Source organism: Pleurodeles waltl, chromosome 1_1 (assembly GCF_031143425.1).
Source record: "Pleurodeles waltl isolate 20211129_DDA chromosome 1_1, aPleWal1.hap1.20221129, whole genome shotgun sequence".
Taxonomy (NCBI): domain Eukaryota; kingdom Metazoa; phylum Chordata; class Amphibia; order Caudata; family Salamandridae; genus Pleurodeles; species Pleurodeles waltl.
Window position 1 is genome coordinate 58,523,258 of NC_090436.1, and position 27,761 is coordinate 58,551,018.

A 27,761-nucleotide genomic window follows, 5' to 3' on the forward strand; every position below is an offset into this window, starting at 1 on the left:
GGCTGAATCAGGTGCTAAACTTACTAGTAACAAACTTAAATCAAAACTTTAACACACCCCCTCACGTTTGCTAAAGCAGAGCCTCCAAGGTTAGAAGTGCGAGACAGATATCACATACAAAATAAATAAAAAAATAATAATAATAAACACGCTTGCAACAGTACCCCAGGCTTTAAGTAATGCTAATCACAAGCACTAAAAAGAAGTGGGGATTTTGGCTTCCTCTCCGATGGAAATATAGGTGTGGTATGGAGAACGCTATTTGAGTTGGACTGGATCCTAAAAATGTCACTTTTTTTTTTTAACGTTCTGCTCACCAGGAGTAATTGCTAACTATCGAATGCCTGGGATGAAAAGTATCGGTAGAAGGTAACGCTTTCTTACACATACATATCAAGTACATCAAGCGCAGAAGCTGTGCCAGCTTCCATTACACAAAAATGGTTTATGCATGAACAGCAACACAGACCCACTGGGGCAGAGTACTGAAAGGAGCAGTCAAACATTTTCTCACACGGAAGAGCACAGGAATAGCACTGAAAGCAGAAATACAAGCCCTAGCAGCATGCCTAGTCAATGCACATGAGAAAGAAGGAGCAGTAGAAAATATTCACACATGATTAACCCCGAAATGTCAACATTGAAAACTTTTCAAACACACATGAACCTACACACACAAGCACACATATGTGAGGAAGCAATGAAATCTCCACCTAATAACCAGCTTCCATACAACACATCAAGACTATGGGAGTCATTATGACCCTGGCGGTCACCAGACCGCCAAGGTCACAGTGGCAGTCGGACTACCGCAGTCGTGGTGGTCCGACTGCCACATTATGACTGTGGTGAAGCCGCCACGGTCCAAACACAGACACCGCCAGGCTGCAGCCTGGCGATCCCGGCAGTTGTAATCCACCAGGGCAGCGCTGCAAGCATCGCTTCCCTAGGGATTACGAGTCCCCATCGGCCAGCCTGTCCATTGGCGGTTTAGAATGCCATGGAAAGGCTGGGGGAAATCGGGAGGCCCCTGCACTGCCCATGCACTTGGGCAGTGGAATGCACAACGGGTGCTGCTGCACCGCCACATTGCTGTCGGCTCCATTAGGAGCCGGCTGCAATGTTAAGGCCCTGTTCCCCACTGGGCCGGCGGGCGGAAATACTGTTTCTGCCCAGTGGGGAACTCAAAATAGGGCCGGCGGAGTTCAGGCCGCCCGTGTGCCCTGATGTGGGTACGATATTGGTGGGCGGGTCATAATGAGGGCCTTAATATTTAAATATATTTTCCTATTAAGATGTCATCAGTGCTGACACCAAATTAAAAAACAATAAGAGCAGCATTCTAGAATGTTCAGCTAGCCAGTCTGAAGCTAAGTGTAAGCTATCTCTTGGGTATTGGCCTGCTGTGCCACAGGGCGAAAACAGTAAACTAAGCAATCTCTCTGGCTGGATGCAGTGTCCGAGTAGGCACTAGTAAGGTGTATCGCCCAAAAAGAATGCCATACCAAAGCTGGCTTGCCTAATTGAGTTGTGTGGCAGCCGACTGAGCAACTCTAGCCCAAGTCATTTGGAGATAGCACAGGCTGGTATAAATTGCCCCAATCACGCAGATCTCAAAGACACTTCTAGATATGGGAAGGTACAGCGGAAGCGTGAGGTGTTCTTTCTAGCAGTGGAAACAGTGAATGACATAATATTTTCAGAAACCAAAAGTGTAAGAGGGTACGTACTCTTTCCCTACTCACCCACACCAAGTGAGACCAGCAGTTTATATTGTGAGCTAGCAAGGAGGTAAGCAAAGGATGCTTCTCACTCTGTGCCTTGAAGAAAGCCCACTGAAAGTGGCAGAGGTAAAGCAGCATGAACTGATGGACTGGGAAGGGGGACCCTGATAGCCTGAACATAGACACAACTGAGTAACGGATGAGATAGGTGCCTGGTGATCTGACAGCAGACTCTGGCTTTCTTGGCAGGAATTCAAATGAGATACCTAGCTGAATAAGATATCAGCATAGCACTAATTAGCTGTCAGTTAAAAATTCTACCAAAAGTTCAGTGATTCCCCCTGTGATGTGTAAGGAGTATATCATAATGTTCACTGTTTTCATGTATGTCTTTATGAAACAGAGGTGAGTCCCGGTAGCCTAGAAGAAGAGCAGAACCCGCCTACAACATTGAGACTAGGTTAGTGGCCTTGTGCCACTTTTGTGTGGGTGCTGTTCAGCCTTACAAGGATCAAGGGGCTCCTGAGAATATTTGGGGGGGCTCTTTTGAAGGGCTGTGTTAAGACTATCATGAGGCAAGAAAGTTGGCATAAACCCACACAAGGGGTGTGTGGAATTCTGTAGTAGTAGCCCCCGTACTTTGAGGTCTAGGCGTGGATGATCAACCAAAACCTTGAATAATTTTAGTAGGGAATGGAAGCTCCAAGGAGGTCCATACCCAAATTAGTATTTTCCAGTCTGTGAGGTTATAGGGGCATGTGCAATGGTGTTAGGGTATTGCAGAAATATGCTTAACAGGGTAGTTAGCAATTGGTTTAATAAGAGAAGTCAGACAAGCATCCAGCAGGGGAGCCTGACATTCTGAATTCAGACATTTTCAGTCACCTGGTTGAACTATAGTTATGTGCAACATGTTCTGATCTGTCGTACCCTATCTTACCCATATTAAATACCCTGCAGAGTGATGCGTGGTCCACATGAATAGAAGAGCCGGAAATAATTTCAAGCGAGGTAATAACATGTTTGAAAATTCTGAATTATATACCTGTGGGATCCATCATTGGGTTTGTTATCAAGTATCCTTTTAACAATGAAAACAGCTTTGTTCAACTCTGCAATGTTTGTCTTTATGTTCAAGGAGTTTTTTTTCTGGGACATTTACCACTCAATTTAGTTTGCCGTCCAAAAACCAAGGCTGTGCACACCACTACGATCTCAACAGCCGTATTATGGGAATGAAGTCCACGAATGCTGATGACTGTCCAATACACAAGTCGATTCAGTGCTGATTATGGAACTATGTGCGTTTCATTCAAAGGGCTGCCAAGAAGGCCAGAAGGGACCTGGGACAGGTGAGCGGATTTACAAGGTTAAAAGGTTCTTACACCACGTTGTTCAAGAATCATGAACTCTTCATCCTGTAGAAATCTGGTTAGGTCCAAAGTGAGTCTCTATTTCTTAACATCAGGTGCACAGGATTCCAGTCAATATTACAATTATCAATTTCAATGTTCATAAACTTTCTAGCACAGTCTCGTCGGAACAAGGGTTACAACAACTGGTATCTTTCTATTGGCCGTTTTTAAAAACCCAAATCCCTAATTTAAGCAAGGGATTACGCTGAATTAGGAAGTCAAGTCCTTTGTGCAGATATGAGACTTTTAACGAACAGTCTTACTAAAGCCATTTTATCCTATGGTATGTAGAATCAGGTGGGTGTAAACCTTGATGCATTCTAATTGCAAGGCCAGGTAATTCATACTAAACAGTTTTTACCAATAACTGAACAATGAGAAAAATAATGAAATAATCGTCTCTTGATCATAATAACTTTTATAAATCTTAGCAGAGACCCGCTACATGAAACATTAATGCATAAAGACTTCATATTCAGATATATTTGCCAATCAGGGTGTCATCAGGATTTAACTAAGGATAACACTCTAGAGACCTTGGGAGGAGGATATTTCCTGGAAGGTTACATCAAATAATATCATATTTGAACGATTTCCCATTGTTTTCAGAGACATCAATTGGACATAAAGATAGGCAAGATAGCTCAGCAAGATAAATGATCATTGCGGGCATCTACTGTGACCTGCGAGTTTGAATCCCTGCAAGGACAACTCAAACTTCCATCCTTCAGAGGTTGCCAAGAGTAGTACTGTTAAACTGGGTCGCTGCGAAGACCTTAGAGGCAGCAAAAGACCAATGTAAAAAGAGACTACTTGTATTATTATAGACAGAATAACAAGTAATCGTTTTCATTAGCAGAGCATATAGTGGCATCTCGTTTCCATATAGTTTTCTGTGACAACAGCTTCAGAAAAGGATGAAATATGTTAAGTTACTGGAACTGGTCAGAGTAATCAGACCAGCTGAAGTTTAATAAAGAAACTTTCAGCAACCCCGAGGTTGTAGTAAACTCAATTTCAAAGGTAAGCACATTCCACGTAGAGACATTAAGATGTAAATTGACCAGAGTATAACCTGGGGTACTTGAGTAAAGTATGACAAAGTGAACAGATGTGTGAAAGGGTCAGATTCTAAAGCTTCTTTGAAGGGATCATACTTCTGTCAGGATGAAGATCCATGTGATGAAACCAGTCTCTAGACAAGGACACTGTGTTACTTATGTTATGGGTCGTGCCACACATAGTGAGTAGGTGGAATCGGCCTATAATTACATGTTTACTTTCAACCACGGTCTAAGACAAACGTATAATGTTACAGGATGAAATTAAGATGGTGGTCTCCACCAAGCTCCTGGTTGAGCTGCACTGACTCTTTTTGGGATAACATGTCCTTCACCCCCAAAAACACAACTCCAATTCTAGACACCCATTAACAACTGGCTTGAATGCTGAAACTGCATTGAACACAGTCCAGTAATGTGTTTACCCACGTTAGGCAGAGAAGCCTACAGGCTTGAGCCTGCACTTTAAGCAAAATATCCTAACATTTTGCCTGTGGTAAAAAAATGCCTGAGAGGACTGTCCCTGGGAATGCTCGTCTTTACTTCCGAGTTCATCTAATGAGGAGAGGCAGAAGCCTGAGCCGGGTTTTCCAGCAAAAGTAAATATGTAAAAATACCAGGCTTAGAGCAAGTCTGCAGAACAAGACTGTATGGTAATCCGCTGTCAAATGTCTCCCCAGGCAGAGAATCACCCCAGCACTGGATTATAGATTTACAGGGTAAGTACACAGTATGTGACAATTTGCCTAATAGCGCTAAATAAACTTTTGGCAGTCTAAACGTAAACACGATTTCTTTGAGAAGAAATGTATAAAGCATAATCCCTATTACGTCAGCTACAAACAGCAGTCCTATATCTGGTTTCCCTTGTAGGTGGTAAGGCCCCCATTATGAGCTGAATTACTGATGTAGTGGAGTGCAGTATCACTGAACCATTTTTAGTTCTTAATCTCGAATGAAAATGAAGGACATCTGTATTTGCATACAAGTATCCGCATATGTTACTTGCATTCCAAGGGTGTTTTCCTAGTTCAAGCCTGAGTTCGCTGAGATGTCTGTAATAAGATCCTTCAATGGCTCGTGTCTAGTGTCTCTGGTTCCTTAATGAACGCAGAAGGTACATAAAAGATAGACTAGGCTGGTGTCTAGTGTCTCTGGTTCTTGAACATGCACTGTATGTATCTATATCTATATATATATATATATATATATATATATATATATATATATATATATATATATATATATATATATATATATTTTTTTTTTTTTTTTTTTATAAGCTCACGTCTAGTGTCTTTGATTCTTTAACGCAAACGGTACATAAAGTATATCCTAGGCTCACGTCTAATTTCTTTTGTTCTTTAATTAACACAAAAGCTAGATAAAAGATACACCAGGCTCCGGTCTAGTGTCCTGGTTCTATAATTAAAGCACAGCATAAAGGATAGACTAGACTTGTGTCTAGTGTCTTGGTTCTATATATTTTTTAAAAACCTTTATTTATGCATTTTGTATTTTACAACATTAAAAAAGTGCATGGTAATAGGTGTCATACTCTAAGAATAAGTTATTGATTCTATCGTGGATTATCCAAGAATACAGAAGCAATACATTTGTGGAGAGAGTAAGCAGATTTTTTAAAAATGTCCTAAGTGCCGGTAATTCTCACTCAGCAATATCATCGCACTTCTACAGCATGAGGCAAGATCTCCACATCATTGAGAGTTCATATCTGGGTCCTCATATTCATTAAAGGAGTCTAACATTGCTCCCAGGCCACCAGGACCCCCCAACCTTATCCGTAAGAGAGGGCCTCATGTGTTGTTCTTCAGCGACCCCCCATTCCAGAACATCTTTCACCCATAGGGTCTCACTAGGGGCTCGTGATCTCATCCATCCTATTGCTATACTGCGCTTTGCAAGGAAGCATGCTAGCTGTAGAAGCTTATATGAGATCTTGCGTCACTGGGCCCCCCATGCCCCCACCGCCTAGGAGGCATGCACCACGTGTCAGAGGCATATCACTCCGTACTGCTTCAGAGATGCAGGGCATCACTGTTTCCCAGAATTCGGGGACTCTAACACCACTCCAACCCAGATGAAGGAAAGTAGCTCCCACCTTCCCGCACCAAGCACATTTTGTCCTCCTATTAGGATCAATGTAATGGAGTTTGGCCGGCATTATGTATGTGCGATGCAGGAAGCTAAAGTGGAGTAGTTTAAATTGGTGATTACCAGAGACCGATCTTACCAGACTGCATGCATGCTCTAAGTCTGACTCGATAACAGGACCCCCTAGGTCTGCCTCCTATGCCGCACTTGCTTAATACTCCCAGTTTGTTTGATCCCCCCCCGAAGTGTCCTATAGAATAAGGAAATAAAATGTCTGCCCTCCCCCCAAACGGAGCAACCCTCCCCAAACCCCCAGTACCTGGAGGGTACCGGGACCACTAGGTGTGTGTACCGCAGTGTTTTCCAACTTGATATCGTGGTTCTATAATGCAAAACTCAGATAAAGAATACTCTAGGCTCGGGTCTAGTGCCTCTGGTTTCTGAATTAATGAGTAGATGAAGGATACACTAGGTCAAGTCTAGTGTCTTTGGTTCGATAATTAAAGCAAAAAGTAAACAGCATATCTCTTGCAGCTGCCTCTCTAAAACTATTCACACATCCTACTCTTAATTGCTACACAATACTTTAACCATAAGGGAAATTAGGATGTCAGAAAAACTAAGCATAAACACTCCTAATGTATAGCAGTTCATCATTAGCCATGCTTACAATGCTGGGTGCTTCCTCTGCTGACTTACCTTACCCACCGTTCTAACTTTGGTGTATAAGGCACAATGTAAAAACCTAAGCAATCTGTTGACTAGCACAATGGAGTTTATCTTATAAGCACTCAGTCATTAAAAGGGACGTGAAAGAACTAGTCCTTAACGTCTAACAGATTCAAAAATCAGAACAATTTGTTACCACAATGTTTATTTAGGTATATTAACCAGTTAAGTTACCCAAGAACTAGCTAAAGCCAGGGGGATGTTGCACCGGCCAACAGATGGCGGTATATGCACTGCCCCCATCACTCCAACACCAGTTCTAACTCAGCCCTGAGGTGTCGGCATGCTGCTACTGCAATATGTCTTGCAAGAAACACCATGACGCATGCAGGCTTCATTGCGCAGTGCATCTGCACTGATTAGGTCTGTTTTGTTTATTAGCAGACATGAAATACAAAAAATCCACCACTAGAAAAGCATCAGCCTTGGAGGTAATTTTGTGTACGATCTAGGAGAGTTAGGAGATACCAACTCTTCACCGGGTGGACCATACTATTAACTGTTGCCAGTGTTTTCTGCTTGAGGCGCAGACCTCTGGCTTACCGGGGAAGGAGTGGCAGACATACCTGGAGAGTCTACGTAACAAAAAGAAATGAGCCTTACCTAACATTAACATCTTGAATGGATTGATGAGATCCACCAATGACTGCCTGCCTGCACTCTATGAACAGAGGTAAAGACATGAACTACACAGCAAAGGGAAAGTTTATTTGTTATGCCGGATGATACTTTGGGAAGGAGTCTTACTAGTCATTTAATAAGTAGAGACAGTAATGACAACATAAACTTTCATTCACGCATTTCTTATTACAGGCATGTTCTGACCTCAGATCGCACCATCAATAAGAAAAAGACATCACTACTCACTTGTAACAGATTACTATAAACAAGCACTGACATCAGTGCCTCTGGGTACCATGGTTCCACGAAGAAGGGAGCCTTTCGCATCTTCCCATAGCAGCGCACCTGACAGCATGTTAGCATTTCCAGGGCTGAAGGGTTTGCCTCCCGCTGCCGGAGTACTGAGCAGGCTGGCAGAGAGGAAGGTCGAGATGGAAGACCGGACATGCTCCTTAAACTATAATCTGGGAAAGGCCATTCTCTCATGTCTTTATGCTGTGTATGGCATCAGAGGAGCCGTCCACTCAGGCGTAGTATCAGTAGCGAAGCGTGCAGGCAGAACTTCAGGCAGGAAAACAAATTGCTAACAGGGGCCAGCCGATGAATGATCAAACAGAAAGTCTCAAAACCAAAGCAGACATTTTAAAATGTTTACTTTTGATGATCGTTAGAGATGCTGGACTGGGTAAAGAAAACATTTATTTTCTCTTCACTGGATATCCCCTTTAGCGTTGTGCTTTACTCTGTGAGGTATGAGTAAAACAACAGTACCTATTAGGTCAAGCACACAAGGCCTTTGACCTGTTGTAAGTATTGTGGGCTTTTAACCACGCCCATCACTTTCACTCGTTCGTGGGCTTGCCTTTCAAAAATCACTTGATGTCAGTGGTAAATGCTTTACACTTGTCCCGCCTTGAGGCTGTTTTTGTCATGCCTTGCAGACTGCCCTTGTTACATGGATTATGGCATGGTTGCTGATATGCTTCAGCATGGGCAAACTATTTAGTCTCTGCCCTTCCTGCTGTATGGCGGCCATGACGCTCACAGCGAGAACAGGCACAACAGCATGAACTCAAACAGTATCGGAGCGCTGGTCACATTGTTCACGGTTATCTAATCAGAGTAATTTCTTGTGGTTCTACCCTTAAAACAATTGAAATTGGTGAATGCTTCACGTAAACCAGAATCCTTAACGCAAAAGTGTCTCTCCGGGCACAACAGGAGAGAGGAAACTACAATATTCACTGCACTCAGGAAAACTTGACTCATAATACTTTGTAGGGCATTACTTTTACAACACATGTTTGCTCATAACTCAGCCTGCGGTGGTCCTAGAACAACGGGACCACCACCAAAACATTCAAGACAATGTGCTCTGTCTACATCATCTTTGGGTCCCCACACTAGGTTAGTGGGGACCCCAAAATAATAACCCCTCCCACCACTAAGTGTCTGTTTAAGCTCTCTTGTGGCTGGAACTTTTGTTTTGCAGCTGGGAATAGCTTGTGTTTTAAGGGCCTTGTTTGTAATGTCATTGTTATAGGCCTGCTACCCCTGAATATATGTAATGTACTATGACCTCTAGGGGATAAACATATGGTTACACTGCATTATTTATTGCCATTTTCTTTTGGTGTAGTTATGCTCTCTAAGCGCTACCTATATAGTTACACGACCATGTTTCTTACAAATGCTATTTTCATTGTGGTGTCCTCTAGGTGCTGTTCTAAGCATTACAGTCATATCAACGTATTAAAATATTCCTGGCACAGAAAATTGTCTCATAATGTTTAGCAGGGCATTACTTTTACAAAACATGTTTGCTCATAACTCAGCCTGTGGTGGTCTTAGGGCAATCGGACCACCTTCAAAACATTGACAACAATGTGCTCTTTCAGTCTGCATCATCTCTGGGTCCCCACACTGTGTTAGTGTGGACTCCAAAATAATAACCCCAACTACCATTCATTATCTTTTTAAGCTTTCTCATGGCTGGAACTTTTGTTTTACAGCTGGGAGAGGTTATGTTTTAAGGGCCCTGTTTGTAATATCATTGCAATAGTCTTGCTAGCCTTGAAAATGTGTAATGCACTATGTCCTCAGGGGGCTAAATATAAGGTTACACTGCATTACTTTCTTCCATTCTTTTTTATGTGGTTTTGCTCTCTAAGGGCTGGCTGTATGGTTGCATGACCAAGTTTCTTCCAAATGCTAATTTATTGTGGTGTTCTCTAGGGGTTGTTCTGAGCATTGCAGTCAACATACTATAATATCTGCAGCACGAAAACCCGCCCCATAATGCTTTGCAGGACATTACTTTTATAAAACATTTTTGCTCATAACTCAGCCTGTAGTAGTCCTAGGACAATGGGACCACCTTCAAAATGCTCCGTCTACATATATCTGGGTCCCCACACTAGGTTAGTGGGGACCCCCAAAATAATAACCCCTCCCACCATTCGGTGTCTTAAGCTTTCTCATGGCTACAACTTTTGTTTTACAGCTGGGAGAAGTTTTGTTTTAAAGGCCTTGTTTGTAATATAATTGCAGTAGTCCTGCTAGCCCTAAAACCGCTCTCTCTACGGACTACATATGTGATTACACTGCATTACTTTCTCCTGGTTTTTTTTCACTGAGTTATCCCCTCTAGGGACTAACAATGTGGTTACATGACCAGGTTTCTTACAAATTATATTTTTGTTATGGTGGCCTATAGGGGTTGCTTTGAGCATTACAGTCTAATGCCAAAAATGTCTTTCTGATAAAGGTTTATATGATAATTGTATATGTTTTAATAGTCTCTCCTTATTAAAATTATGACCATAATTCAGGTAACGTAACATCCTTATTACACTATGACTGTTTGAACACTCTTGATAAGTTTAGGTGACCCTTCTAGTTTATTTCGCCTCTGTGGCTGTCTTGTGTCTTTTTGGGGGGAATTGTGTTAGCCAGCCAGCAGCTCTGATGATGGGGTGGTGAAAGTGGTATTCTATTGGAATTAGCATGGCAGGATTAAATTAGGAGGCTAAATGGCAACATTTTCATTTTTTGCTGCAGATAGAGGAAAAAGGTAAATGGAAGTGCTTTAGTTATATGCAGGGCCACTGTAATTATATGGCAGGTAAAGACAAAATTATGAGGCAGGGTTGACCAATTTATGTGGCAAGAAAGTCAAGTTATGAATTTACAATGCCAACAGCTCTAACTCAAGCAAATGCGAGACCTATTGAATTGCAAATGCTTGTCTGCTGTGAATTCAGAGATCTGCTTCCACAAAATATGCAACTAAGTCCCAGAATCCGTTGCCTCAAAAATATAGGCATAGATTAACTACTCCCTAAGAAAACTGGTGAACACAGACATTATGAAGGATTAAGACCCAACTATTACATTGCCATTCAAATACCTCAGAAAGCCACTTGTCAGCGGCTTCACGTCTTTTTATGGTCCAGATCTCCTCAGCAGCTTTCAACATCCAAATAATGTACAGTTGTGGATGCATTAATCTCTACATTAGACACATGCTGTAGGGCAGTGGTTCCTAACCTTCTGAACTGTATGGACCCCCAATTAATCATTATTGGAAACCAGGGACCCCCCACTAAATCATTATTGGAATCCGGGGACCCCCCACTCAGTCATTACTGGAAACTGGGTCCCTGGCTAAACATTTGTAATTATTTGAATCACAAAACAATACACAAAAACTACAGAGACAATCATACATGAAACAAATGATCAACTATTTTATTTAAATCACAAACATTTCAAAAAAACAAAATTGTAATGGGAAAGTTGGCGCTTTTCTAAATTCAATTTGGGCCACTCAACGACTGTACTGCATTCTATTTGATGCACTTGCATTGATCCGAGGAATCAATGTGGTGATACTAGCTTAATTTTTAGCCTCCAATTGCCAATTTCTTGATATTTAGATCGTTTTGCTTCTTTATATACACGTTTTGTAGAAGTGTACAGGTTTTAAAAGTACTGCAGTTTCTTGTATATCCAGCAGTTTTTAGGCAACAATAAAAGTGCCAAGAGAATTCTTGTGATTAATGTACCTGCTGGCGAGAGGTTGGAGTTTTGTTTAGTGGCAGTGTTGACTCATCTAAGGTAGCACAGATGGTTAATGTGCCTGCTGCCAATAAAGTGTGCTATTCAGACCACAGAACAGTATTTTATGTGCAATGCTCAGCGGGTTACTGCTTTTGTCACAGAGATCCTTTTGAAACTGTGTAGTTCATAAATTACAATAATAATCTAGCACAGTGAGCCCTGAACTGCCAAACAGCTGCATGAAAACGGCACTGTACAGGTTAGAAAGGTATATTTTTCCCAGGCTTTGATTATCCTAATTTTGCTAAAAAGGATCTGTTTGGGTAGAAATAAAGTTATATTAGTAATCTCAACCCTAGCCACTGTATTTCGTTCTGAATCCTGAGTTTAAGCTTCCCCGGACCAAGCACTCTTAAAAAATGCCTACCAGTAAGAATGACATGTGAATTCTTGTAGTTCCCTTTGTCTTAAGTAACTTTTTTCTATACACCGATTCATACACGTATGATTCATTGGCTCTGTATGTGTGTGTGATGTAAAGTGCTCCAACACCCTACTCTGGTAAAAGAGGCGCTATAAAACAAATGAAATAAATATGATAGAGGAGGACTATGGAGCGATGGGAGATACTGTTTGAGGGTGATGGCGAGGGAATAATTTAACATTGTTGCATTCTGGTGCACTGTAACGTCATCATTTACTATGCTTTATAACTAGTACAATTGAATATATAATTCAGTGGGGTCCCCATGCCCTACTGTAGCTGTCAGGTCCGTGTGCTATGCACCCTATGGGGGCTGGTCTGACAATTACCCAGGGCTGCCTTGTGTTTTCTGTCCGGGCCTGTGTCTGAGCCTTCAAAAGTCAGAGTACGGGATGTATCCAAGATTTACTCTGGAATCTTCAGCCTCTGCTGAATTCAAGATGTCCAAGAAGGTTATATTCACCCTCATAACAGTCATTCAAATTGGTATTTTCTGAGCATAGTCCTGCACCACTGACCTTGGGAAGGGAGAAGAATGCAGAGAGCCCTGGAGCACACACGTGCAAGTGTGCAAACAATACTAGTAGCAGTCTGTGGCATTATCTGCAGAAGATACACTGCGAAGAACTGAAACAACCGAGCAAGAAGTTCATAGAACAAAAGCAAACATCAGCCAGGAAGTGAGGGGGAACATTAAACAATCCTTGTTTGCTTGACAAGCATCCCCACCCTGCCCCACGCAGGCAGACGGGTTGCAGAAGCACTGATGAGGTGAGCCCCGGGGAATCGCGGCCTCTGGGAGGACAAGGCAACAGCAGACACGTTAAGAAGCCTCTCTGCGTGGCTGGCAGCAGGGGAATGATGGAGCCGTGTTTTGACACACACCGGCACAGAGCTGCCAGCGAGAGAGAGGGAGTAATCTCTGTGTGTGTGATCTCACGTCTCCGAGGGGGTGGCAAAACAGTTATTAAAGAAATTGCTATTTTGAACCTACGAGGACAGCAGGCAAGCAAATCACTGCCAGACTCCAACTGTGAGCGGAAAGAGAAGGGAAGCCCTCTGTGAGCGGAGGTGGAAAGCTGCTGACACTCAGAAACCCCCGCACACCGCCGCTGGGTCTGTGCATGCCCCCCTCGGCTTGGATTAGGACCAGCACACAAGGGGCCTGGCTGGGGCTGGGGAGCGCAGGCTGGGGATTCCTCTAGGCCAGGGATGTCCAAACTAGGAGGGGGCTGGATCCACACCAGCTGTGGGCTAGCACATAGGACACTGGAACTTAAAAAAAAATCTAAATGGAACTCCTGAACATTTGTAGGAGACCCCTAGTCTAAACGGATAGTTCACTAATATCTTTCAACTCATCATGTACGATGAAGTATTCCTCCATCCCTGTCAGGGATGTCCAAGGAGGAGCAGGAGGGCCGCAGCCATGTTAGATACCCAGAAGAAGGGCGGACTACGTCAATGACCTACATGAACGCATTTACATGTACTATACATACATGGATCTTACCTGGATATCCTCAGCCTCTGGTGCAGGTGCGCCCCTCACACCTGTGAGCTCTACTTTCAGACAGTGAGTGGATGGTTTCCTCTCTCTGCCAATGCTTCGGAGATATATTCTCAGACACTGTACCCCAGTGCGATCTCTCGAGGAATAGTTCCTACAGCACTATCCTCAAAGAAATAAGATGGCGAATTCCTCTCTCTTTTTATTGCAAAAGACTGACCTTCTAGACATGGTGAAATGGACAACACATCACTTATTTTAAGAATTGTATTCCCAGGCACAGTAAGGACAAGGAGGACTATTCTTTACATTTCAGAAAGCTCAATTTGTGGAGCAAATGAATGGATTATTCGATCTGTGCTTTTGAAAAATATTTACATTTTTTAAACTGTCAGGGTTAGGGTAGTCTCTACATTCCACAAAACTCCATTACTTCATAGTGCCGAAAGCCCTGCTTCCAGACACAGCAAAACCTGTGAACGCTAGACTCTATATTCTACAGGGATCTCTTTTCAGATGTGTAAATGGTGTCTTCCTCGCGCTGAAGTCGCCACAACTCTCCCTTCAGACATTACCAACTGTCAGGTTTTGCTATTTACATTTTACAAATCACTGCTTTAAAGGTCTGTGAGCTGGTGGCGTTGATGAATAAATCCCGCGAGCTGCTATTTGCAGACAAAACCAGCTGATGTAGCCGCCTCTCCTCCACGCACAACTCTGCTCTGATACAGCATTATTTGCATCCACATTCTGCAGGTCAGATGTGCTCTCTATTACTCGCTCCACTCTAGCCCCATAGCGGAGAGCAGCAGAATACTTTTCACTAAATATTGGAAAAAGCATTGCAGGCATTGTAGGAAAATGCCCCTTTTTAAACACCCAAGCCCCCTCCACTTTTGTGCAATTTTTCTGCTGGGATTTGTGCTTGCCCAGTGCACGTGCCGTGACTCCTAAAACATGCCCAATTGCTGTAAACCATATTTAACTTTCCTATAATTCCCTAGTATGTGCTACAAAGTGTACCAAAAGCCTGAAAGTTAAATGTCACTACTGGACTGCAGCACATATTGTGCCACCACTAATATAACAATGTGAATTGTAAAACATGACTGCAGGCCTGCCACCAGTAACCTGGGTGTGCAGGTTAAAACTGCAAATTCGAGCTGTCAAAAGAACCAGTTTAGACAGGCCTAAACCTTCCTTTTAAATATTCATTAAATTGCCCCTAAATAGACCATAAATGCCCATAACGCAGGGTGCATGAAACATAAAAGTAAAACACAGAAGTTTAATGTTAAATATGCCCTTCAGTGACAATATCCTAAAAGCAATTTTCACTGTAGCAGGCTTAGCTGATCCAAGGGAAAGCATTGAGATAAGTTAATAAGGTTATATCCACCTAGGAACCAGATAAAAAGTTAATTCTCAAGGTTTAAAATATTTATTACAAATCCAATTTATTTCAAAGCCAGATTTGTAACAAATACTTCACAAAGAGGCACTTTTCAAATGTTCGGCAAACACATGAGTTGAGAACCCACTTAGATCATTTTTCAAGTTGTAATGGAATTCTAAGTTGCAAGCAGGCAATAATCCATCAGTTTCTGATATTTTATTCAAGTGTATTTATTGATTCCAAGCATAGAAATTGTTCTGAAGAGAACAAGAAGAAACAGCCGACACGTGTTTCGCCCCATGCGGTGTGTTCACCTAGGGCTTTTTCAAGGCATTGGGTTACTCATCGAACTAAGTTCATTTGCAAAATGTAGATGATCTGGGTTCAAGGTACGGGAATCCTAGGATTAATCCTGGAGACAGAGTTGCAGCGTTCTAAATGGGCACCATATTGAATAAGATATTCTCTATTTTTATTAACTGGAGTGGGATTCTTATTGAGTTGTGTTTTTGACTGTGTAATTATTTTGGTACTTCTAATGTTTTACACATTTTCTTAAGTTAAACCTGTCTGCTCTGTGCCATAGGTGTCAAGGGTTGAGCTCAGGTTTAAATTACTGAAACCTTTACTGGACCTAACAGGAACAAAGCCATTATTAATTGTAGTGGGTTACCATCCAGCTCAACTAATAATCCACTTTTTCATAAGCATCATTTATCAATCAGAAACTGACCCATTCGGGCGTGGCCAAGCCGCGACCGTAATGGCTGCGCGGCTCTGAAGCTCCGGCAGAGGCTCTCTAAATATCGCTGGTAGAGGACACCCAGTACCAGGTGGAGAGTGGATAGCGCTTGCTGTGAGGAGTGCGGGGGGATCTGCAGGGGGGTAGGGGTGGCTGCAAATTTGTGGGGCACGGGTGCAGCTGAAATTGCAGGCCACGCCCGTCAGCCTGTGCACCTTGGGGGCCCCGAGGTGACAGAGGACTCGGGTGAGCCTGAGGGGCTGGGACACCCGGTGGTGCAAGACCACCAGGGGACAGCTGGTTGTGGGCCCCTCTCCCCACCCGAGAGATTCAAGTGGCAGTAGCAGAGAGTTGTCAGCTTCTCTGACCCTTTGATGTGAGGATCGGATTGGTGGTGTGGACCACAGCAGCCTTTCCTGCTGCCTGATGGCACCAGAGGGGGTGAATTGAGTAGCTCCCCTCTACGGAGGGGAGCTGCCCTGGACAACAGGGCCTGATTTCTCCTCTTACCCCCCAACTGACATTCTGCTGGCCTTCCGTGGGGGTCACCCCCAATTTTGCACCAGGGCCTTTCCTTCATTTTTTGCTGTACATCTCTGTTGAGATCCCGGGTGGCTGGACGGCTGCGCTGGGCACCCCTACAACATTGAGCTGCTAAGTGGCCTCCAACTGTGCGGGTGAAAGGAGCTACTTGCCTGGAGGACTGGTTGGGGCCTGTTACTCGTGAGGTTGCTGTGTAGATCACCTATTTGAGGCCATTCCTGGCACTTCTTGGGGCGCTGCCAAGCCGGTGGGTGCTGTGGAATGGCCATGGGCCGTGGTGATCCCCAACAATGGAAACTCCCTTTTGAGAAGAAACAGCAAGTGGACATGGCCGCAGCTCCGGTGAGGGACACAGAAGAAGTCCGGAGTGGTCAGATGCACGATTAATCACTGGGAGCGGAGGACATATTGACAGAGCTGAGTTCTGCGCCATCGATAATAGATTTGATTCTCTGACCGCAAGGCTTGACAGCCTGGGCAGTAGGTTGGATGAACAACAATTGCATCTGGAGAGCGCAGAGGGTCAAATCTCTGCCACTGAGGATGATACGACGACACTGCATAAACGACTTGAGAAGGTGGAAGGGAGGCTAAAAACTGTGGCTATAAAGAACAAAGATTTTTAAGCCAAGGGTGCTGTAATAACCTGCGCCACAATAATTGGTCGGCTTGACATGTTTATTGAGAAATTGCTGGGGCACCAAGACTTCACCTCAACCTTTGTTGTGGAAAGGGCATATCGTACCTTGGGCCCTAGACCTTCCCCTGGGGCACCTGCCTGCTTGATAATTGCTCTCCTATTGAATTATAGGGATCGGGACATTGCCCTCCGACTTGCCAGAGAGAAGGGCTTTAGATTCACTTGAAGGGCCATTTTTGCATGCTGTCCTTCGTAAGCTCGGGTCCCCCCTGGGCTACACCAAACTGATTTTACTGTTGTACACGCGGCCAACAGCAGCCATTCGGCTTAATGGAGAGCTTTCTCCATTCTTTCCTATAACACATGGTAGGAGAGTCCTCTGTCCCCTTTGCTCTTCATTCTGGAAATGGACCCATTGGTGCCCTACTTGTGTGAAGGGCATATCCATAGGGGACTGCGATGGAATGCTGGTCCACTCCTGGTGTCACTTCAGCGGACAATATTTTGCTATTTGTTCGTCACCCGGACGTTAATCTTGCGCCAATATTGGAGTGACTCATTTTGGCGAATTCTCAGGGCTGCGTATTAATTGGACTAAGTTGGAGCTTTTCCCACTGACTGATGTCACTAGGCTGCCTGAGACGGGGTTCCCTTTGCGTTGGTGCCCTAACTCGGTGAAATACGTAGGTATTTACATACATACACACAGACAAAGAGCAGGTGCTGCGGCTTAATTATGGACCTGCCGTGGAGAGATTTACAGCCCAGGTGGACAGATGGGTAAAACTACCGATCTTATGGCGGACCTGATATCACGTTAAAAATGGTCGTCCCCCACAATTTCTGTATCTAGTTTTGAACATTCCGATCCAGCTTACCAATTCTTTTTTTGTGATACTTCGTAGCCTGATTAATCGTCCATTGTGGGCGGATCGGCATCCACGCATTCGTTGGGACATCTTGGTTCTCACGTACGAGGAAGGTGGATTTGCTGTGCCACACTTCCAGCTTTACTATCTTGTGGCGCAGTGTCATTACACGTATCACAGGTATCATCCTGATGCCCGCCTCCCCTACTCCATCACCTCTCGGCTCCTGTCCCACTGAATGCTCTTTTGCCTAGAGGTGTTCCACTACATTGCAGAGATATTCAAACTCTTTCCACAACCAGCTGGGCATGGCGTAAACTGGCTCGCGTGCTTCACTATGACAAGTACTCCCCGGCTCGGACACTGATTAATAATCCATCACTCAAGAGGCACTGGTTCAGCGCACATTACGCCCTTTTCAACTGCATACTTTTGGCGATGTCTTCCCAGAAGATCACATATTTTCACGCACCACGGATACTTGATTCACAGACACACGCACTTGCAACACTTCCCATTATGTCGTCTACAGCGCACTGTGCGAGCATCCTATGCTACCGATCACTTGGCTCCTCCTGAGTTCGCTCCACTTACATTGGTGGCTAAGGCGGACTCGGGCACGTTTGGTGTCCAGACTCTATATGGCTTGTATTAAGGCTCTTCAGATTTTAGATACTCGACTCAGAGAATCCTGGGAGGGGGATGTTGGTCAACCGTTATCACAGAAAGTTTGGGATGCATGCGCGCAGACCAGATTTGTCTCTCCCAACCAGCGCCACAAGCTAGTCCACTTCAAATTCCTTAGGAGGGTATTTGTCACTCCCAGAGACATTGCCCATATGGACCTGAGCTGCTCCTCCGCTTGTCCCAAATGCCGTGTTCTGAATGCTGATATTTTACACATGACCTGGACCTGTCCTAGGGTCAGCCATTTTTGGTGCAAGGTGTATGACATTGTCGGACATTTTTGGTTGGCCTCTGCAGCCTGATCTGCTTACGGCTCTTCTTGGCTACACAGGTGATTTACCCACGCCCATTACAGGCCTCACTGCGATCTCACTTCTATTGGCTAAAAGGGAGATAGTGCTGGAGATCCAGAAGCGTACCTAGTATACATTCTTGGCTGGCTAGCCTAACGTATTGCGATACTAATAGTGAACTGTACGCTACATTGCAACTTATGACGTCTAGCCCTAAAGATATTTGGCAACTACTGAAAGACTATTTGTTTACACTTGCCACTTCCCCTCCAACGTCCCAAACCTCTGGTGATGCCAGCCTGGGTTGATTTCACGCTGTCCATACTACACTGTCTGTTTCAATATCAATAATCCTTTGTATGTCTGTCCTGATTGCCCACAGATTGCAAACGATATCAATGCCTATGATTTGTACTGAATCTCTTTCACTTACAGGTTTTAAGTGACCCACTCCTGGGCCAGGGCTTTAGTAACACACATATCAATTTGTAGACCTGATGAGTCCTTCTAAGAATAAGTGGGTAACCCTCTTAATATCACACACTAGTCCTAGTCACTGCTCAGCAAATATCGGTGGATAGTCATGTTTTGTTGGTCTCTGTTCTAAAGGCGTGTATGAAACGCTGCTTAACAGGGTATGTAATGCTTAATCTGGCACTCTCACGAATCAACTGCTGATGGATATTACAAGCATTATAAACTGTCTAATCAAGTATAAAATTGTTAAAAATATACTATTAACAAATGTTAATCTGAAAGGCCAGTGAAAGAAACTGCACTGGATATGATCATGCACCAGGATGGAAGCATAGACAAACACTTCACCACCTCACCTCTGTGTAGCAAGCACTACAGAAATAATACAATACAGGCAAATACCACTCTACTTTTGACATTTTTCCATAGCTCCAGAGGGATCAGATCCACGCGGATTTTCAAGATATTCAGGCACAATAAACGTATAGTTAATCTGAATGGAAATTATTCACGTGTTCAATGGATTTCTGAAAACCTGCAAGAAGCTGGCCCACCTATACCCAAGCTGGACAAGCCATTAACCAGTTGCATATGGGTAATGTTTACTTTACAACATGCCTACACAGCCTTAATGAGCAAACTAGGTTCAGTTGCATTTTTAACCCAAGAAAAAACACAAATCTGAGAAAGTTGTGATTAATTAAGATTTCATTCAACATGAATTTATTTAATGACATGGAAATTAACCATACAGTCCAGTGAAGGGGATAAATAAATCAATATATTTTCAAAAAGGTTAAAATGTATGATTTTTTTAAACTGATTCCTATGTAGTATTTAAAGTTTGGTATCAACACATTATTGGTAAACTACAGTAATGAGCAAATCTTAGTAGGGAAAGAGCAATATTATCAGTATTACAATACAAACAAAACCACATATAACTTAGTAACAGATACATATTAATACATGTTTTGACATTCAAAGATGTTTTGATCATAATAACCCTGTGTAACATTCTAAAAACAATTGTGAACTATGTATAAGGACATCACAACATTTCGTGTTATTATTAAGGGAAATGCCAATAACACATTTACTAAAAAAATACTCCTAAGGCCACCTGAACAGGGTTGTAAGCACAGTAGACGATCTAGTCAAGACAAACTGCAATCATAAATAAACCATAACTAAATTCAAAGCTTCCCTTCAAAGTACACAGGACAGGTACTCAATGGTTTGGGTGTTAAAATTTGTCAACTACTGAAGATCCTGGGGAAATACTAGCACAACCCCTTCATCTACACACAGGCCACCACTTCATCCCAAGGATGAATAAGTCATATCAATTGAGGATTTTTTCAATTAAATACATCATATCTTTTCGATTGGACAGAGAACATACAAATTCCTGATGTTGATATTTATGGCGAAAAGGATCCCAGCAGACAAAAGCAGACCCTGCAGATATGTGCTGCTACATATTTTATACACACAACACTTACTAAGAGCCTGGCCCATTTTAGCTCACTACAATGAGCTTCTACCCAACAGATCGGCAATATTTTTTATGGCTACCAGACCGAGTAAGAACGGAGAAAGTTTTTTTTTCTAAATGTATCTTCGCCATGTAAGTAGGTTGTAATTCAAGCAAATATGAATCATGGATCCTTTTGGAAGATTTAAAACTCTTTTTAAACATCATTTTCACTGGATCTAAGACATCTTTCTTAATACTGAATATTTCAGATCCTCAAAATACTATGGGAGGGATTTTGTGCAAAAGGCTTTCAAATGTAGTATATATGCCAGTCCCCCATACATACCATTAAACTTCACCAGGGAGCCTACCTGTAATAATACTCTGGACTGAATTTCCTTTGCTCGTTCACTTCAGATACGCATAAAAATGTAGCCCTAAATATTAACAGGCCATTTTTTCTAATCTTTTGGGTTATCCATGCCCGACCAATCAATATCCACCTGGGTCTAACAAAGTGTGTAGTGTCCCTTGGGACGTTCTAGGTGGGAAGTCTGGCCCAAGTACTGAAGGCAGTACAGAAGTCATTGAAGCATATTGATAGCATTGATACTATTCAGAATCGATAGAAACATTGTGTAGGGCAAATGAAACCAGACACTGCACGACTTTGGAAAACCTTTCGATGAGGTTATAATTCACATGCCAGGGTATAGCCATTTAGAAATGTAATGAAAGGAATGCCTGGTATTTGAGATAGCTTTTGCTTTTCAGCTTTATATATTAGGGAGGGGTTTAAAATGTTAATTTCCAATTATATATGCATTATACTTTTTGAAAATGAATATGGTTTGTAATTATTTTGTGCACCTAAGTGTTGTGAAGTAAGATAATATTGAGTAACAGTTTATGGAGAAAGCAAAAGTAGCCATCAAAAACCTAGAGAATAGTATCAAAGGAATTTAATGAGCACAATTTATTTTGAGTTGTATTCAATATATAATACACCATTATGCCATTATTCATTCTTGGGGATTTTAATATTTTGTCCACTTTAACAAAGGGGTCGATTACATTTTATTCACACGTGGTTACCTACACTTATTTCACCAATTTGCACTTTTAAACGTGACTGTATAATGTGACCAAGTGAATGTCGAAAAAAGTTTCTAAATTTCCTTACAGTGAAGGGGTGGGTCCCAGCATTAAAATAGTAACTATTCCATACCAGCAGGTAATCACAATTCCACCCAGCACCTCTCCTATAGTCAGTGTTTACATTTGAAAACAAGCCACTTTGTTGTAATGACTCCTCTGTATTTAAAGCATTTATAATAAAGTTTTTCTCTGTGGCTTATGAACACATACAATAGCGTACACAGACATAGAACATGTATGTTTCAGGTGCCTAGTCTGCACACGTGTATTTTACACACATGCATAAGATATGCATGCTTGTGCTGTGTCCAATATTTCACTGCGTAACATACACATGTGTGCATTTCTTTGTCAATTAATTATTTTCATGCTTTCTGGAACTGTTCATCTGTGGGCATTTTTCTTTCCGTCCAGATGATGCCAGGTTGCCACATACTTGCATGATTGACAGTATGTGTATGTGCCTCATTGGATTGGATTGGATTAACGTGTTCTTGGCAAGGTGAGATGGCATAAAAATTAAGCTTGAGGAAGACTCCTCACAAACACATGTATTCTAATGGAGTGCTCAACACAAAAGAAAAAAGTAGTGCTTGAAAAGTAAAGTTCTTCTTGCTCCTGTCAGACTACTCTTTACACAACACTACTCCGTCACACACAAGCAAGGCAAGCCCTGGATTCAGTACAAATATCCAATACATGACCCACTCTTTCCACCATTGACCCCCTCATTCCCTGTACATTTCAGCATACATACTTGTGCCCTTCCCCACAACTACCAACCCTATTTAGAAAAACAAACATAATCCAGAGACCCTTCAAGTATCCAGTAACCTGATCCACAATGCCCTCATTTAATGCAAAATATTTAACCAATTTAACCACACACTGAAGCATGTTTTGAACCACACTGTCCTACACCCACTTTTTCCCCTTAAACCTCACACTCGCAAACTTGGATCATGCATGGTATGCTATCTAAAAAGCCAAGACGCAAGCTCTGCTTGATAAACGGCACAAAAACAAGACTAGTGAAAATATATAAACATTAGAACAAGACATATATGCCTATTGTCTTCGGATGCCTTGCAGTGTGGCTAAAAACCATTGGTAAAGCCAAAAGGTCACAAAGACAAGACTTATTTGCTTTGCCAATGCTTGTTAGTACAGCTGTTAAGACAAAGATGCATAGTTACCTTATACCGGGCTCTAATGTGCATATCATATTAGGTTCAGCTAAGTCTGTCTGCTAACTTTCACATGAGAGCACTGTGATATAATGTTAACTACCCCAACTGCCCATTTCACTATGTACCTTTAACCCTTTTATATATTTTCATGGTATGGGGTAACAGCGCAGCTGTCGCCAGACAACTATGTGAGCATCACTAGAGAGGTGCTTTGGCTCCACCCACCCGTTGGGACCCAGTAGTACATGTTTTGATTGGGCAGTAGTTGTGTGCTGTCACTTAAAACTGTTTGCTCCCATGCAGCTGTGTCCATTTTGTTTATCTATCCAGCTGCTAAGCTTGAACTTTTAGTGGCACACGCATGAATTTGGAACACTATTAAAGTGTCTACTTATGTTGTTTTTCTCTGGCAGCAGCACAGATGGGAGGAGGCCAGTCATTAACCTAAATGGGTTCCCAGTATGAGTGAGTCGTTACTTTTCAACCTCTACATAAGCCCATGTTTGCGCAGGAGTCAGAATTACGAGTTCAGTGTTATTTAAAGCATCCGATAATTATCTGATGCGTTAAATACCTCAACCGTTGTTAAAGTTCAGGAGGTAAACCCAGCCAAAATTTAACAGGGGTAGTATTTACTATATCATGTGGATTTTGGTGCGGTAAACACCAAAATCCACGTTATTACCCAGAAACGTATAATAGATTCTAATTATCACACCCGATAAATAAAGCACCCTGTAGTATAGTTATTTATCAGATATAGTAAATATCACATATACTCGTAATCAGGCCCCTGGATTTTAATAACTGGTTGGCAAAGCAACTGTCACCTGACCTTTTAACCTACACTGATATTATTCTAGGATAGTTTGCTTGTACATAAATACATATCTATACCCATGCTATTTACTTATATTTCACATTATCATACATCAGTCTTTGAAAGTCAGACCTGTTGACATTGCCAATGCTTGTTTTGAAACATTTGTGCTGCTAATAGATACTCCTTGGTCAGATGTAAACCCATTCCCATCCTATTCAATAAACAGTCTCTCATGCATATATTATGCACCCACCGTCCCAGTGAACAGCAACCTCCGTATGTTTTGTTTATACCCCTCTAGAGAACAGACTCTTGTGCAATTATATGGCCCGGACCTAGTGTCAGCCTCTCATACATGTATTCTATTCATATCCCTCAGTGATAAGAGTATCTCATTAATTATATCATCCCAGGGTGACTATGTTATTAAACACTTTCTATTTATATTCCCACTCCGGCACTAACTATAGCCCCACTTGCTCACTGAGTAGACTTTCACGCCTTTATTATACCACTGGGTGAACAAAGTAATTCGATTAGGACACATCCAACACTCAGTGAGCAGCTCTGTGGTCACTGCTCCCCAGACGCGACAGTAAGCTGCCCCCCACACTCTACATGATGGATAAGGAGTTTATAATAAGTTGTATAGGTGTTATTCAAGGTAAAGATAGAATGACCCGAGTGAGCACTCTCTGGTGCATCCATAATCCTTCTTCGGCGAGCAGCCCCCGACACTTGTAACCACCAGAGTCACACACAGGTGCACCACACACACACAAAACAATCCCCTCCAGCGAGCTCCGGCCACTTGTAACCAAGTACCAGAGTGGCACGCTGCTGCGCCCGGGGTGATGCTCCTCTCTCAGCTGCTGCACCACACATCATAACAACCCCTGTCCCGGTAACCACCAGGTGCACCACACACCATACCAACTCTGCCCTTTCCTGCACCATCAGGTGCGCCACACACCGTAAAACCCCTTTCCTGTCACCACCAGGTGTACCACAAACCATAATAAACCCTGCCCCGGTAACCACCAGGTGCACCACACACCATAACAACCCCTGCCCCTTCCTGCCGCCACCAGGTGCACCACACACCATACCAACTCTGCCCTTTCCTGCCGCCACCAGGTGCACCACACACCATACCAACTCTGCCCTTTCCTGCACCATCAGGTGCACCACACACTGTAAAACCCCTTTCCTGTCACCACCAGGTGTACCACAAACCATAATAAACCCTGCCCCGGTAACCACCAGGAGCACCACACACCATAACAACCCCTGCCCCTTCCTGCCGGCACCAGGTGCACCACACACCATACCAACTCTGCCCTTTCCTGCCACCACCAGGTGCACAACACACCGTACCAACTCTGCCCTTTCCTGCTGCCACCAGGTGCACAACACACCGTACCAACTCTGCCCTTTCCTGCCACCACCAGGTGCACAACACACCATACCAACTCTGCCCTTTCCTGCACCATCAGGTGCACCACACACTGTAAAACCTCTTTCCTGTCACCACCAGGTGTACCACACACCATAATAAACCCTGCCCCGGTAACCACCAGGTGCACCACACACCATAACAACCCCTGCCCCTTCCTGCCGCCACCAGGTGCACCACACACCATACCAACTCTGCCCCTCCGGACACCTGCTGTACACACAGGGAGCACCTGCCACAACTGAGAGGGAAAGTGCCTGCCACTTCTTTCTGCTCCACACACTTCCAAGCGCGGGTGCTGTGATTATGGCTCCCCGGACCCCGCAGCCGGTCAGCAGCATCCAGCCCACCTGCACCCCGGCTGACACTTGTTAACCCGCACTCACCGCGCACGCACAGCAGGGTCATCTTCACGCCCCTGCCCCCCGGGACGGGGGAAGCTCACGGCGCAGCCTTCACGCCCTCTGCGCAGCCGCCGCCCGGTCTCCGCGCTCCCCGTGCCGGGTCCGGGCAGCCGCCTCCTCCGGCGCCATCGCTCCGCTCCCTGCGCCCGCCCGGCGCCTTCTGCCGGGGACTACTTTCTCTCGCGACCTGCGCTTTCCCCCTCCCCTGCTCCCTCCGCGCCGCGCGCGCTGGTCCCGGCGTCAGCTGGAGGTGACGTCCCTCGGCCCCGGCCGGGCTCTGCCCCGCGCGCGCCGCCCGCGGAGGGATCTAGGGCCGTGTGCTGCGGACGGGGCTCATCCTGATGCGGTTCCGGCTGGGGCCGCCGTTAGCCCGGGGCGGCGAGCGGAGGGGGAGGGCGGCGGGTGCGGCGGCCTCACCTGACGGCAGGCCCGGCCCCTCCCTCGCTCCCTCCCTGGGAAACTTCACATCCGTCGGAAATCTCAAACTTTCACCAGCCGCCGGGCCTCGGTGCGCTCCGCTCAGCGGCTTGTTTTTATTTCCCGTGATGTTTGGCTCCCTTATCTTCTTTACGCTGCGCCTGTTTCGTACAACATTGTAGAGCTGGCAAAGTGGGGCATTTTAAAATAATAGTCAGGAGAATGTATTTCCACTTCACTTTTCTTGAAGCGGAGGCAATCTGCCTCAATCAGGTCAATTGGTCTGGATAGTGACAGACAATCAGCATGTCATTTTTGGCAGTTTAATAACATAGTGTCAACAAAAAAATCCGAGTTCTAAACACACTTTTCGTTTTATCTATGTGAAATTGCTAAAAATAACTTTTCGAGGCCTTTCACATGCTCTAAACCCTCCTCCACAAATTAAGGACAAACATTTATCTTGAGATAATTCTTATCTCAAAGATAAATTATCTTTGAGATAATTCTTGGAGGGTGTTATTAAAGTGAACACTTTTATTTTTGGCAGTTTTACAAAACTGAATAGAATTTCTGCATACAGTAGTCTGGAGGCGCGAGACCATCCTAGGAATTGGTAGTTTCCCGCCTGAATCTGGAGGGTTCACAAGAATGTTGTTCTTACCTTGGATGTCTTCTTCAGTATTTGCCTGCTGCATGCACTCTCAAGCAGAACATCTACCTACTTCAAAAATATTTCACTTCACCGGTGTGTGAGTGGGCTTTCACACACTGCTTGAAAAAATAAAACAAATTCTACCTACTGGAAAGCCTGGGGCTAAAATACACTTGCGGTGTGAAGAGGGATCACACGGGCTCAGGTGAGTTGAGGAGACTTATTTGTAGATAACCTTCCAGCTCTGCTCTCAGGGCCGGACTGGGAACCCAAAGAAGCTCTGGCAATTTTGTCTGACTCCCACCCCTCCTTGGGGCATGTGTGAAGCATTGCTGCTTTCATTACTGGAGGCCTATACCGGCCCCAACCGCTGCAAAACCATCCCCCACCCTTCCAGCCTCCCGGGGAAAAGCCAGATGCCCGTTACGGCCAATCCGACCCTCTTTGCTCTCCAGTTACCAAACGTTTGTCAGTACCACATACCAACTTTCTATTCAGGCTTCACTTCAAGATTACAAACTGCTTAAACTGTCATGGAAGATACTACGGGTCGGATTACGATTTCAGGCGTTTTTTATCACACATCATAAATACCAACACCACTGGGTATTTTATTTAGCGGGTGTGGTAAATAACGCATATTATAAGTTTATGGGCAATAACATGCAGATTTTGGTGTTTACGGAACAAAATCCATAGGATATGGTTAATACTGTTAGCTTTTCCACTGTTAATTTCGTCAGGTTTGACCCTCAAAAAATCTAAAGAGCCTTGAGGTATTTATCGTATCCAAAAATTATCGGATGCCTT

The 27,761-nt window shown here is 43.8% G+C and overlaps 1 protein-coding gene across 2 annotated transcripts in view; it reads right to left on the reverse strand.

The window, feature by feature from the left end:
- UNC13B (unc-13 homolog B) overlaps nucleotides 1-26,041 on the reverse strand; it is a 1,359,370-nt gene extending 1,333,329 nt beyond the window's left edge. For both annotated transcript variants that reach the window (XM_069212466.1, XM_069212457.1), the window contains exon 1: nucleotides 25,862-26,041. In XM_069212466.1, coding sequence (XP_069068567.1) covers nucleotides 25,862-25,883 — 22 coding nt within the window. In that variant the 5' untranslated portion in view covers nucleotides 25,884-26,041. The remainder of the gene's footprint in view (nucleotides 1-25,861) is intronic.
- Nucleotides 26,042-27,761: the final 1,720 nt, after the last annotated feature.